At 37.2% G+C, this 13,904-nt stretch overlaps 1 protein-coding gene across 1 annotated transcript in view; it reads left to right on the forward strand.

Annotated features, from left to right (window-relative positions):
- Positions 1-12,080: 12,080 nt before the first annotated feature.
- Positions 12,081-13,904, forward strand: part of IL17RD (interleukin 17 receptor D) — a gene marked incomplete at its 5' end in the record, with an annotated part of 20,308 nt that continues 18,484 nt past the window's right edge. Inside the window, one exon of the mRNA XM_010021801.1 lies at positions 12,081-12,138. Coding sequence (XP_010020103.1) covers positions 12,081-12,138 — 58 coding nt within the window. The remainder of the gene's footprint in view (positions 12,139-13,904) is intronic.

Genomic DNA, 13,904 nt, shown 5'->3' on the forward strand with positions numbered 1-13,904 from the left:
GTGTACCTTCATGTGACATGTCTTTGTTAAGAGAGAAATCTGTACTGAATCTTTCTATTCGTTATTTTACAGAACATGGGTGAGCAGTGAATTTGGTGTGTCTCATGCCTTGGAGGATCTGGGCTAGAGTAACAAACATCATCAGATTAGACAGAGATTAAGTAGGGTCCAAATAATACTTGCTGTGTTTGCTTGATTGGTTCCTGTCTAATCATGGTAAAATTGTTACACAAAGCTAACTTATTTATTTAAAAGTCAAGAGAAAAGTTAATAAGCCCTGTCACTAAAATCAGAGCAGATGATTTGACATCTGACTTGACACCCTCTTTCTGCTAGCTTGTAGTTCAGTGTCTTGAACATCACCTTGTGGAAAGCTCAGTGTGCTGCCACTGTGAATATGACCTTTGTTCATCCCTAAATATTTTACAGATTTCTTTTTCCCCCTAAACCTCAGTAGATTATATTTTAGGTTTCAAATAGTTCTTGTCAAATTTATATAAGCATTTATTACCACTTACCCTAATTATGCTATTACAATAACTTAACCTCACACCTTATTACTAGTCACAACAACTCAAGCCAGTAATCCACAAATTACAATGTGGAAAACTGTGCATCCATTTCCTTAAACCACGACAATAGTCAAGCCTTAGCTTATCAACTGCATCAACTAAGTTATTTGGGTGCATGGGATTTTTCTGCTTTGCATACCCAAAAACCAAATCTTAGTAGGATCAAGATTTGTCACTTTACTTGAGCAGTTTAAAAAAGTTCTGTTATCTGAGGTGTAGACCAAAAAAATAATTAAATCTATATGTAAAACCAAAGCACTCCCCTTTTAAATTAAGGAAAATTTTGAACTATGGATTTGTTGTAAAAGTTGTTACTATGGATATCACCAAAGGACATGAAGTGAAATCTGAATCTCATGATGCCAAGTGAGGTGTGTATGTGGACACACCACAGTGTGGTCCTTTCCCTGAGTACTTTGCTATCTGAAGTTACTTCATAGACAACTGGAGGAAGGGAAATTAAGTTATCTCATTTTACAGATGAGAGGCTAAGGCACAAGAGGTTTTAAATGGCTTGCTCGAAGTTGTCTAGATAGGGTATGGATAAAGCAGGAAATGAATCTGTGTTTCCCAAGTCTCTGAGCAGGGAGAAATCACAAGATGAATCTTCTGTTCAAAATATAGGGCAAAAAGTGTTCGTGGGGTGATTTTGTTGTTGTCGGTTTTTTGATGGTTAGTGCTTCATAAGGTGTTTCACAGACTATTAGGTGAGAAATAAAGTGAGGTTGAGAACCTTTTTTCAGCCTCAAGGCTTTAGGATTGTCACCATCCTTCTTTACAGATACGTGCAACGCCACAGGAACATGCTGCTCTGTGGACATTATAAAGTAAGCCATGGTGGTGATCAGTTATAGCCTCTTGCACCCTGGCACCTAGCCTAGCTTGACCTTTCCAGTGTCAGCACAATAGAAGTGCTAGGTAAGAAAGGAAGTCTTGGCTGATTTTTTTCACTTGATCAGCTGATGTGTCTCATACATACTCTAAAATGATTTCTCATTTTCTAGCAATTTTAGGGAGGTAGGTGAAATTACAGGTTAGAATACCCTTTCTTTGGGTTCCTTTCACTTGTAAGGACTTAGTGTGGAATGAGTCTGGATCTGATTGGTGCTGCTCGTGTGGAAACCAGAGGGATTTCTTTAGAGCAGCACAGCAGTGGTATTTTTCCTGAGGTTAAATGCACTTTTTACCATTCCAGCATCTTGTCAGAGTAGGCCATGAGAGCAGAGCCATTCGCCAAGCCTGTATTTGTACATCAGGCATTTGATTTTAGGGTTCCTGTTATTTTTCCCAGGGTGTGATTTCCTATTATTATTTATTCCTACGAATGGAAATTTATCATTTAAAAGAAAGCTGCTTTGACTGAAAAGTTAAATGTTATCAAGATGTAGATTTTCTTTGCCAGAGTTTTCTTTTCAATTGGCTAATCCAATTTTAACCGATAATACAAAACCAAAAAGTGCTCCAAGCTTCTAGGAACTTAGTATCCCTTATGAAAAAGATTTAGAATGGAAATAACTGCAAGAGTTTTAAGGAGTAGTTAAGCAAGTGGCACCACTGAAGTAATTTAAAGCCCAGGCAGGTCCGTGATACAGATTGTGTCAGTGTTTTAGCAGCTATCACATTTCATGTCAAGTAGTGTATTAATTAGTATGAAAATGGCAGTTATGAACTAGCCAAGTACTGTATGGATAGAACGTGTAACCTTTGCTTTGGCCTACTTTCAAAAGCACTTAACATGAAATACGTAGGAAAAATGCATCTCTTCTTAAACTGTTTTACTTGTTCAAGTGTATTATAAAGTGCGATATCCATAGGGTGTGACTTTTATTAGTGGAAACTGAATGCAGTCGGACTGGAGTTTCAATACTATTTCAAACATTAAATCTCTATTTAAAAAATTGTATTCAAGTTCCCTTTTTTAGTAGTTAAAAACCTCGTAAGACTTGATATCACATAGTGCCTAAAGAGTTTGCCAGCACAGATATACTTAGAACACAACTATTTCCTTGATTTTTTATTATTTTTTCCAACAGTAAGGTTTAGCAATACTTAATGCTTTTCAAATCCAAGAAGAGAGATGAGCACACAGGAATATTTGAATGTGTTCTGGCTTCTCTTCATCTTTTTTTCATTGTGAAAAGCCTCAACAATCTTGATGGCAGAAGCTATCCTGTATAAAGCGATCAGTGAATAGCACAGTTAGGGCCAAAACGCATGGATTTTACAGAGTGTGAAAATCAGAACTCTAGGAGAAGAAAGCCAGCCTTGATGATCAGGTGAATTCTGAAGTAAACTTTATTCAACGTTGGCAGTTCTCAGAAGCATTCTCAAGGTCTCCTCAGAAAACTGTAGTTTGGATGGTTTTATTTTGTTGTGTTCAAATTCCTGGTGGTGATCATCATTTGGCAGGGCTTTCCTACTTAAATGGCTGTGAGTGGGGAAGCTCCAGTTTGCTTGCAGAGAGAGGCCAGTGTAGTTGGAATATTTGACCATTATTTCATCCAAGTATTCTTCAGGTGGATCAGAAGTGTTTGTGCAGCTTTACGTGTATTTCTGACACATTCCAAATTGAGGTTTCTTTGGCTGCAAATATGATGGCTATACTCCATGGAGGGTAACCAGGAGCGTATAAATTCCCTGGCAGCTGAAGCTTTAAAACTGCAGCCACCAAATGTATCTGCCTGCATCTCTGAAGTTCAACCACGTGGATCCTCAGTACGTAGTAAGCACTGGACCTTCTAATCCTCACTGCTGAATGTATTTCTTCTTAAGCCGTGGGAGTAGTTTTCATCTTCTCTGTAGACCAGGACTAGAGGCTCTAAGAAGAAATGTATTTGCAAAAATAAGACGCTCACACACACCCCACTCCCCCACCCCCCCACCCCAAACTACTACATAATTCAGCAACAAGAATCTCTGCATGCTTGTCTCAGGGAGGGGGGAGTAACGATGCGTAGTAGGGAAGGAACCAAAGCCTGTACCTCTAACATGGTTAGAAGGAAGGGCAGCATAACCAAGACTTTGTTTCTGGCTCTGCAGGAAGCCAGCTTATCCAGCTTGTCCATTAACTTTGTGAAAGGAAGAAAGGGAGGAATACTTGATTGCTTCCTGGGGGCAGATTTATAGGGAAAGGTAATTTATTTTATTAGTATAGTTGATGCACAAGAACTTTTACTTCTAACCAAAAAGTATTTTTAGTCATTGTGTTTGACATAATGGTCCCTCCATTTTTGCTGGTTTGTTTCTTTGATTTCCCCATCCTTATGTCTGATACAGTTGTCATGTTCATTCTGTTCTGAAGCTATAGCAATCTGCCACTCACTTTTGATGAGGGGATTGTATAGCATGGCTGTATATGGAGTAAATGTGGTGCTTTTTGGTATGTTGTTATTCTTATGTCCCTCATGATACTGAAATTAGCCATGAGTACCTTTTCATTGCTACTGGGTGTATGCCTATCCCTTGTAAATTCCTAGCTTGTCATTGCCTGAGCCTTTTTAAGTTATAGAGCTCACAAGGATCATAACTTTGGGAAGAAATGTGCATATCATTTTAGACATAGTTGGTTTTTACTTCATCTGCAAAAACAAGTTTCATGTGAGGTATTAAGAATATGGTTGAGAGAATGGTGAAAGATTCCTTAAAGCTAGAACATGAGATTTTGGCAAGCCAGCAATTGATTGGTCCTAGAGTTGAACCATACTGCTTATGAATTCTTAGTTTTAAAATCTTATGGATGAGTACAATTGTGTGTTTCTAAGTCCCTAAGAATAGGGTTTTATGTCCAAAATAATTGCATTACTTCAAAGGGAGGGATTAAGATGGAACAATCCCAAATCCGATCTACTTTAAGTTTTATGAGTTCTGTGGCACTCTAATCAGTAAAGTGGAGTTATTGCTAAATTGCCTTGTGTTCATATTGCCCAGAACCAGAACTTTGGGCTAGTTACATGTTGGTCCTACAAAACCAATGTGCTTTAGTTTTCTTTACAGTCATGAGCTCCTGTGAACATGTAATAATTTGCTTAGTCGTGCCTGTGTGTTTCATTCGTCTAAGTAAGAATTAAGTCTCTAAGATTATACATTTCATATTTTCCAGCTGCAGAGCTCTTAAAGGATTGCAGTGACTTCAGAATAATACAGGAGAAGGATTAGCTCTGGGGAGAGACAGAGTGTGAATACACACAAAACAAAATAGACGTGTTATGTTAGATTTTTCACATTCCAGCCTTTATGTGATGTTCTGCTTTAAAGATTTCCTTGCAAGCAGCTGTTCTTATCACTTTCAAAAGTTACAAATCAAATAAAACTTGCCCTGTACTGCAGGTGGGGTATCTCCAGTCTGCTTGCTCAAGGTTTGTTTGCAATTAAAATCGCCAGCAACGCAGTAAATTTCAGATTAGAATTTTGTAGGTAGAACAGTTATGAATAAAGCAATTAATCCACATTTGATGACAGTTTCTGTCAGAATTGTATGGGGGTTTTTGTGTGTACTTTGGCATTAGATTGAGAAGCAAAGAGCAAAAAAAGCCACACTGAAATAGTTAAATTGGTGAATTGTGTGCTGGATGAAGCTTAAAACTGAACCTATGAAGTCAATCCTAGTTACTTTCACAGATTTTCTGTTTCTTTGGATGAAACCTGGGATCAAACAAAGAGCTCGTGCGAGGAGTTTCCAATTTGAAAGGTAGGAATCTGGCAGCAGTGCACTATTAGTGAACTATTTATGATTTTGGAAATAAGTTCCTTTATTTGTTCTCCAGGTGCCATTGCATATGCTAAGCTTTAAAGGGAAAAACATTCTTTTTGGATCTGGCTGGCTTGGAAGTACTTAGTGATTTAGGAGAAGCAGCAAAGACACGGTCGAAAGATACAGTTCTTATCTCTGAAGTATTGTTCTTTGCTTTCCTTATGTTCTCTCCTTTGAAAGCTACATAATTTCTTAATGTGGTAAGCAAATGAATGAACATCTACATGTATATTGTATATATTAATATAAATAATATATTCATTGTTCTCTCATGCTTCAGTCATCTCTTGAAACCTTTTCTTGATTGTCTTCTAATTCTCTTTGAATATCTTTGGGGGAGAAACTCTGAGCCTCAATTTATGGCTCTGCATGTTTGCACATTAAGTGAACAGTCAATTGAATGAATGAAAATACATTATTTAATTGTTTCCTAGACAGGTTAGTTTAGAAGTGCTGGGGCACAAGCTAAAATCCAGAGCTTATGCAATTGTTCCTCTAAGTGTGAGGGACCCTGTGAATAGTAACTTCCCACCATAAGACATCTATTCTTTGAGTGGAGTAATTAGCTAGCTTGTTCATTTTACAGTGTGCTGTGTTGTACAGGAAGCAGTAAGCATGCAGAACAGGCTGCATTCATTTCTCCCCCTCCATTATTTCAGATGTGAATTACTCTGTTCATTTGTTGCTTATAGCACAAGTCAATGTTTCTCAAACTAATTTGACTTGGGGTCCTCTAAAAACAACTTTCCCATTTGCACCCCCCCTCCTTCCCAGTCACAATCACCATTTGTGCACCTGTCTTGGCATGACTTTGTCTCCCCCTTCCCTTCCCAAACACCTCACCTTTTCTCCCAGTTCTCCTGCTAGGGTTCATATCCCACAGTTAAGAGAACATTGGTTTAAATAGAGACTTTTGGCTTTTGCCCAAATATCCTTAGACATTTCTGTAGTGTTTGTGGGAAATGTGCATCATTTAAAAACATTTATTCTGGTGGGGTTTGGAGGCTTTTTGTTTGTGTGTGGGTTTTTTTTAAAGTTTTTAATTTACCAAACTGAAAGTTGGAAATCTAATTTGAAAGTTGAAAGTTTAATTTACCAAACTTTGAAAGTTGGGAAAAAAAATGAGTGTGACAGGGCAAACCATAGGAAACTTCTTAGGCAAACCTGCAAATTGCACAAGAGAAACTAGAGCTGGTGCCCTTTTTCTGCCAGGCTTTGCTGCATTAAATTCCTGGGGTTGGCTCAGAGATTTAAGATTTTCACGGTAGGCGGCAAACAGTAGAGATGAAACTTGCTTCTGTTGTTGTTAGATTGTGGCTTTAGGAACCGTCTGTTCCTCCAAGTGAACCAGTCGACATACGGTCAGTGAACAGCTGCACGGAGCCGTGCTGTGTAGTGGTCAGGCTGTAAATACCCTTTGTAGTATTTCTTCCTGAAGTAATTTCTTACTATCAGACTGACTAATGTCTTAAGGTAACCTTCCATATTGCCTTTTTTCAATAGGAACTAAAATATCCAGGAATGAGGCATAATGAAAAGGCATTTCTACTGTTGGTGGTTTTTGTGGTTTTCTTTTTTATTTTGGTTTGGTTTGGGGTTTGGTTTTTTGGGTTTTTTTGTTTTGGGTTTTTTTTTTTTAGATAGATACACTACAATTTGGGATCTTCGATCAGCATGTTTCACCCCCAAAATCCTAAAAGACCCCCACGAAGCTAGCTGGCATACAACTATATGTGCATACATTTAGGAACCACCTAATTCTCTGACAGGATTTAAGTCAGCAGCTGTTCAATTTGATATCCTTTCATGATAGGAACTTGAGAAACCCATATCTAGTGAAATGGCAGAAGAATTTGTTCAGACAAAATGTAATTACCTATGTGGGAAGTGAACCATAAAACCATGGATAATGTCGTCATTTTGTGAAAGAAGATAATGATCATAAAAGGTCAGGACAATTACTACACAAATGGAGTATGAGTTCCTTATGTTTGGTTTAGTAAAATAAGTATTACATGTTACTCTTAAAAGTTACATTTCCCAGATTCTTATGTGAAGTAGCTTTTTTTCGTTTTGTTTTGTTATAGTGAATTAGAACAGGACAAACCCAGCCAGCCAGGGTTTAGAATTTGTTCTGCAGTCAATGTAACACACACAAGTTATATAGCAAATATTAGCATGGATTATGTATTTTGTTATTTTCTGTTGGAAGCCATCCAAAATGCAGGTGTATAAATAGTGCTGATAATCTGTTTACTGATGACTCGAGAAATATCAAATATTTTCACTTGGGTGAAAGCATCAGAAAGCTTTACAATGAAAAGAGCAGATGTCATATATAAAGCTTTTAGTTTACTGAGCAATGAGTATGATAAACATTGATTATTGGTCTTGATGTTAGAGTTCAAAAACAATTGTCCCTTCAGTTTGCCTTGTGGGAGCATGAAATTAGGACCATGTGTGCGCTGATTAACAACATATGAAAGATGAATCATGATTACTGTTTTGGTCTGGTGCACAAAGGCTATGCTTGAGGGATAGTGATTTCCTACCTCCTTTACCAGATCTCTGTAATTAGTGTTAGCATCTATCTCTGTTTCCTAGTATTGATGTTAAATTGGCTGCCTGACAGTGCCCCTATTGCCTTTGTTAGAGGGAGGAGTGTTTGCTCAACTACAGTTGAATGTTGGAGTATATTTCAATATTATTTGTAAAAATGGCTCTTCACAGGACAATTCTGAAACCACCAGTGCTGTCTCTGGCAGGAATTGTGAAATATAAAAGATAGATGTTGCTTTCAAATATGAAACAGTCTATGTTCTAGATTAAAAGGAAGAGGGAAAAGTTCAACAATAAAAATTAAGCGGATTTTCTATTTCTTTTCTATTTCTTTCCATTGCATTTAATCCATGCCTCTGATGGCAGACATTAGTTAAATTTAACTTTTCTTGGAGGCACATTTAGTTCCTGTGGTTAAAAATTTCATTTAAACTTTATTTCTGGAAATGTAATCCTAACTCTTTGGCCTAGTACTGGGATAGAAAGACTTGTTGTAAGTGCATTTCATTAAGTTGTTACCATAGATGAAGGGTAGGTATTAGAAAAATATAAACTAACAAAAATACAAGTTACCTTCATGTAATAGTCTTTGCCTCTTATTAACACATGTTGAAAGATGGGTGTTTAAATAAAACGCCTGCACATGCCTTGAACATCCAAATGGGTTATTAGTTCTTCAGGAGGTGATGTATTTGTGTTACTCAGAACTGTGCTTATCTAGGGTATCTTAGGATCTTAATGTTACCTATTCAAGCTGTTCATGTGGATTGAGGAACAGATCCAACCCTGATTTCTGTGATTTGAGGTATGTGATATGCAATGGAAATGCCCAACATAGGTGCAGGATTTGGATCTTAGCTTCCCGTGTTTTCTGTGGAGTTCTGTGCTTTGAGCTCACATGATCTGAGGTTTAACGTTGCGGATAATGTGCCCACACACTCGCTTTTTAACAGATAAGGTTATTTGTAATTTAATCTGTGTGCATTTCAACTTCGATTATCTGTCTAAACATCAGTGGTCTGTAGTTCTTGATAAAAGATGTTTTGTCTGTTTTCTTTCCTATGTACTCCTTCTCAGTCAGTGTGCACAGAAGTATGTGGACCAAACGGATTTTGTAGATAGAGCTCCAGGCAATGGAGACTTGCTTTCTAGTAAAGTTCAGAATAAATTACAAGCTGTACATAAATTCAACAAATGTTAGTGGTTAATTAACTAAGAATGTGGAGCCCTAAGGCCATAACATTAGTATTTATAGTTTTTAAGTACGATGCTCTAAACAAATTGTTTTAGCTATACGCTATTTAAATAGCACAATTACTTTATGGCTTAAAACAAGGGACTGCTTCCTGGAAGAATATGTTTTTAAACTTAGAGCACTAACTACTTGTGGGATTAATACCAAAGTTTAGCATAATGGAATAGTCTGACCAGCTCGTGCTTTAGCATATTATTGATATGACAGTTATCTAGTTCAACATTTTATGGTGACCCTCATTCTGTCACAAATTACTGCTGCCTTTTTTCAACTTTTGTACGCTTTCGAGCAAGTTTTATAACCAGTAAGCCTCATGTGCTGCTTAAGTTCAGCTGAGTTTGCCTTATGTTATATTTATGTTTTGCACCTATTTTATTAATGATTGTGATATATTAATTTCTTCTTAACTGCTACATTTTTATGATGTCACCATAATCCCAGCAGGAAGGCAATTAAAGATGCCATGAAAACACTGCTACATCCTACTTTTTAAAAATACAGGTTATAAAAGATCCTATCTAATGAATTAAATTGCTTGTGCTAATTTTCTGAGGGGTTTGGTGAAATTTATGTCTCAAAACTTCAGCTCTAGGAAACAAAAGGAAGACAGGTAAAAATTAATTTATTTGATGTTTATCTGCATTTATAAATATGAAAAGTCAGTAATTTCCTTTTTGTCTTTTTTCTTCTTTTCATCAAACACAATGTCTTTGTTTTGCTGTAGTAGTAGTAAGTTAAATGACATTTTACGTAGTTCAAGAGAAACAGCAAACGAGTCAGAATAGAGCAGGTATTAATAGAAGAACTAAGACTGAAAAAAAACTCAGTGCCTTCCTGCTTCAGGAAACAGTTTTGTGTAACACCGTGTTTAATGCCAAACTAAATCAAAGTTAAACAAATGAAAAGCCATCTAAGAAGAAAGTGAGATTACAAATTTAACTTCTAACAATATTATCAAGATCTGATTTGCTTTTATGCTTTATGTAGCATTTTACTTTTTTTTAAAAGGTAACTTAACTCATACCTTGTTTTTCTTTCTAACTGCCTCTTTCTGACTACTAAGTGACAGAGTGAATATTTAGGAGTAATCCTGACAACATCCAATTACTCTTTGAGTCCTTTTATACTATTAACTTCTGCTCTTTACATTGTAGTAGTAAACCCAGGTACAATTCTATGTCAATGGGTGGTATTTTTTTAATGATAATGGTAAATATGATGTTGTTTGCCTTTCAGGGCAAATGATACTACTCCGTAAGAATAATTGTTCCAGTTTTCAACTTTGTGTCTGGTGAGGGTGATGCAATATTTTGTGTTTCATAACCAATTTCAGTGATTCCTGAAGGATAAGGTGTTGCATTTCTGAAGTTCTTTTCCATAACTGTAGAAGGGAGAGCAGACTCACCAGTCTGCATATGTATATGGACTCCTCCTTGGGACAGTATGGAAGAGTTCTCTGATTGATCCTCAGTTTCTGTGACACTTGGCAAGTGTCTGCTTTAAGAGTATTTGATAATAGAAGAAGGTGTCTGATGCAGTGTAATGGATTTCTACAGCATGCACTTCTGGAAAAGTCATGATGTGTATCATCTGAATTATTTCGGTTGGAAATCCACTGTTTCATTTGTTCTTCATTAACTAGTTGTTGATTTTGGCCAATAATCAATGGAAAGACTGAAATGTAATTTCTCCATCTGTGTTTTTGTCTATTTAAGTTCTTCTCAGCAAGACTTTCTTTGAAAGATTGACAATACATGTTAAAATGACTGAGGCCTCTCACATAAAAAAAATACAACAGAAAAGTAATCCAGTACATAAACCACGTAAGACACAAAGCACATGGAAATATAAATTTCACAGGAGTTATATCAGGCACAGAAACATAAATTACATATAATCATGTCTACATAAGATAAAATAAGGAAGGATAGATGTGGGCATGTACCTAGACACTGGATATTGATACTCTCTGTAGTAGTTTTCTCCAATATACAATTTGGGCGCAGTGATAAACCAAGCCATAAGCCATTGTACATAACCATGGCTTACTGTACCTCAGTTTATGTTAAGCTTTGAGTTCTGTGTAGTTCTTGTGAGCACTGAATAATATTAGACTTATGAAAAAAGAATGACTTGATTATAGATAAATTCTGCATGTGCTGAAAATGCGGTGGGTCAGTTTGCCCAATAGACAAATAGGTGAGAGTGTCCATCAGGCACCTGTTCTGAGCTGAGGAGTGTCTGGGAGGTGATGAGTTCTCTTCAATCAGTTCTTGTACTGTTTTGCTCCTACCTTTTTATTTCTTTCCTGAAAATGACCTTCACCAAGAAAACAGAGCTAAAGTGCTACGACCGCAGTGCTTGGCAGTGTCATTCCTTCTCGCCATTCTAACTTCTGATACTCTTTTACACGACTGCAGAACTAACATCAGCTTTTTCTGACTGATACTCTCTTTTCTTGCACTCTGTTTGCCCTGGAGAACCCAATCTGATTTGTCATTAAACCTTGATTAAAGGTGTGGGGTTTGTACGGGCATTTTTAACCTAGGTGGTGGAAGTTGAGAACATCACATCAGAAATGTGAGATGTTGTGATGAGAACATCACAACACTTTCAGAAGTAAGTGGTTCACATCTACTGGGGTTGTACTACTTAAGTCACAATTTCATGTCTTCATGCAGATACTGTATTCAGACTTTCATTTCTCTTTGTTTTCACTTCTTTGATTATTACATTTGGAAAGTTGGTGGCAGGTGAGTGCATGCAGGTGTGTACAATCTGTTCTGTCATTGCCAGTGGTTGGACTGTTGGATCGTGTGCCAGAACATAAGGAAAATAACGACAAGCGCAATCGTCCTCCAATGAACTATTTACAAAATCAAAATCCCCGTGAGTTCAAAGTGGCTTGCTTTATTACAGCTGTTTTCTCGGTATTTCTCTACAGGGGCTGTCATCAGTCATCAGGAACCATGGACTACTCAATATCACCTTTAAATATGACAGTAAGTTCACAATTTGCATTATATACGCAAAAATAAAGGTCTCCACAGTTGTCAGTATATAGCAAGATGTGAGCACAGGTCTTATGTGGAACGTCTGAGGGAACTGGGGTTGTTTAGTCTGGAGAAGAGAAGGCTCAGGGGGGACCTTACTGCTCTCTACAACTGCCTGACAGGAGGATGCAGCGAGGGGGTGGCTGGTCTCTTCTCCCAAGTAACAAGTGATAGGAGGCAGCTTCAAGCTGTGCCAGGGGAGGTGTAGAGTGGATATTATGAAAAATTTCTTCCTTGAAAGGGTAATCAGGCATTGGAACAGGCTGTCCAGGGACGTGGTGGATTCACTGTGTCTGGAAGTGTTCAAAAACTGTGTAATGAGGCCCTTAGCAACATGGTTTAGGGGTGGACTTGGCAGTCCTGGGGTAGTTGGACTTTATCTTAGCGGTCTTTTCCCAACCTAGTTGATTCTCTCTCTCTTCAAAACAGCTCTGAGAATAGCGTGAGCTCTGTAGTACTGACATATTTTTTAAATCTAGATTTGTTTTTGCTGGGTCTAACAGAGCTTCTCGTGTCTGTGTTTCACTGATAATAAAATGATCTAATAATTTGTAGTAGTTTTGCTTTCAAATTGGCCTACATCATCTGCCCAGTATTTGGCTGGGAAATTATAAAGCCTGATTTTATTCTGTGAAAGAATGTAATAATTGAAAGGTTCACCACACACAAAGTCATAGGAAAGGATTACATCAAGGGTTATGTATCTTTCTGTGTCGTTTTTTGGGAAAATGGTGTAAAGACGTAGACAGGGTAGTTGGGATTTGAATATTGCAGATGAATAGCATCTTTTCATGTAGTTAAAGTGGTTGGAACTTTTAATTAGCTACAGTGTTAAAAGACCAGGTTATTGGAAAACTGTCTACATTTTCAGTGAAGACAAATGGTTGTAGTACTGTAGCAAATGTGCTCTGTTTTGCAGCTAAACTAAGCAGAAAGTAATCTTTAGCATAAGAACAGTAATAAGCAGGTTGCTGCAATAGCACTTTGGAATTCTTCAAACATCTGCTAAATGGCTGTATTTTACTGTTCTAATTTTTTTTAAAGGTTTTTGCCATCTGTGTTGTCTAGTGAGTGACTATTTTACTACATTGGGAATTTATCCTTATTTGGGCAGTTAGTGGCCAACATCAAGATAAACTGTATGTACAGTCAAAAGAAGGTCCTAATTTACAGCAGTAATGTTTGTATTAATGCCAGTGCATGTCACAGGTTGGTTGGGGTTTTTTTTGCCAAAGAAATTACCTCAGGTGCTGAATGTGGGTAGAATTTCACCAGTGAGAGTACGTATCTGGAAACCTAACAGTAGTGCTTTGTTTCATTCCAGTCATCTTTTTGTTCCTGTATTTTTATGTTAATTTATGAATTTGCAGTCCTTCACTGTGGCTCTTTTTTACATCTAATTTGATGTTGATATTTAAAATGAGCAAAAATTGTGTGTTAGATTGTCCAAGAGGTAAGTGGTCGCTACAGAAAAGTGATGGTGTTTTTTAAGCTACATAAAGAAAACCAGGAAATAACATCAGTCAGAGCAGAGATCCCCACCTTTAGTTAACACAATGGAGTCTGTTTAAGTCCTAGTATTTGTCTTGTTTTTTTCCATTAGTTCTGGCACCAGGAACTGTCTTTAACCAATGACAAGTGTTAATTCAGAATTCTGCTGGCTCTGTTTGCTTCTTGGACAAAGGAGTTATTTGAGTTCTGCAGTACTAGGGAAA

Source organism: Nestor notabilis, unplaced genomic scaffold (genome assembly GCF_000696875.1).
Source record: "Nestor notabilis isolate BGI_N333 unplaced genomic scaffold, ASM69687v1 scaffold8599, whole genome shotgun sequence".
Classification (NCBI taxonomy): Eukaryota; Metazoa; Chordata; class Aves; order Psittaciformes; family Psittacidae; genus Nestor; species Nestor notabilis.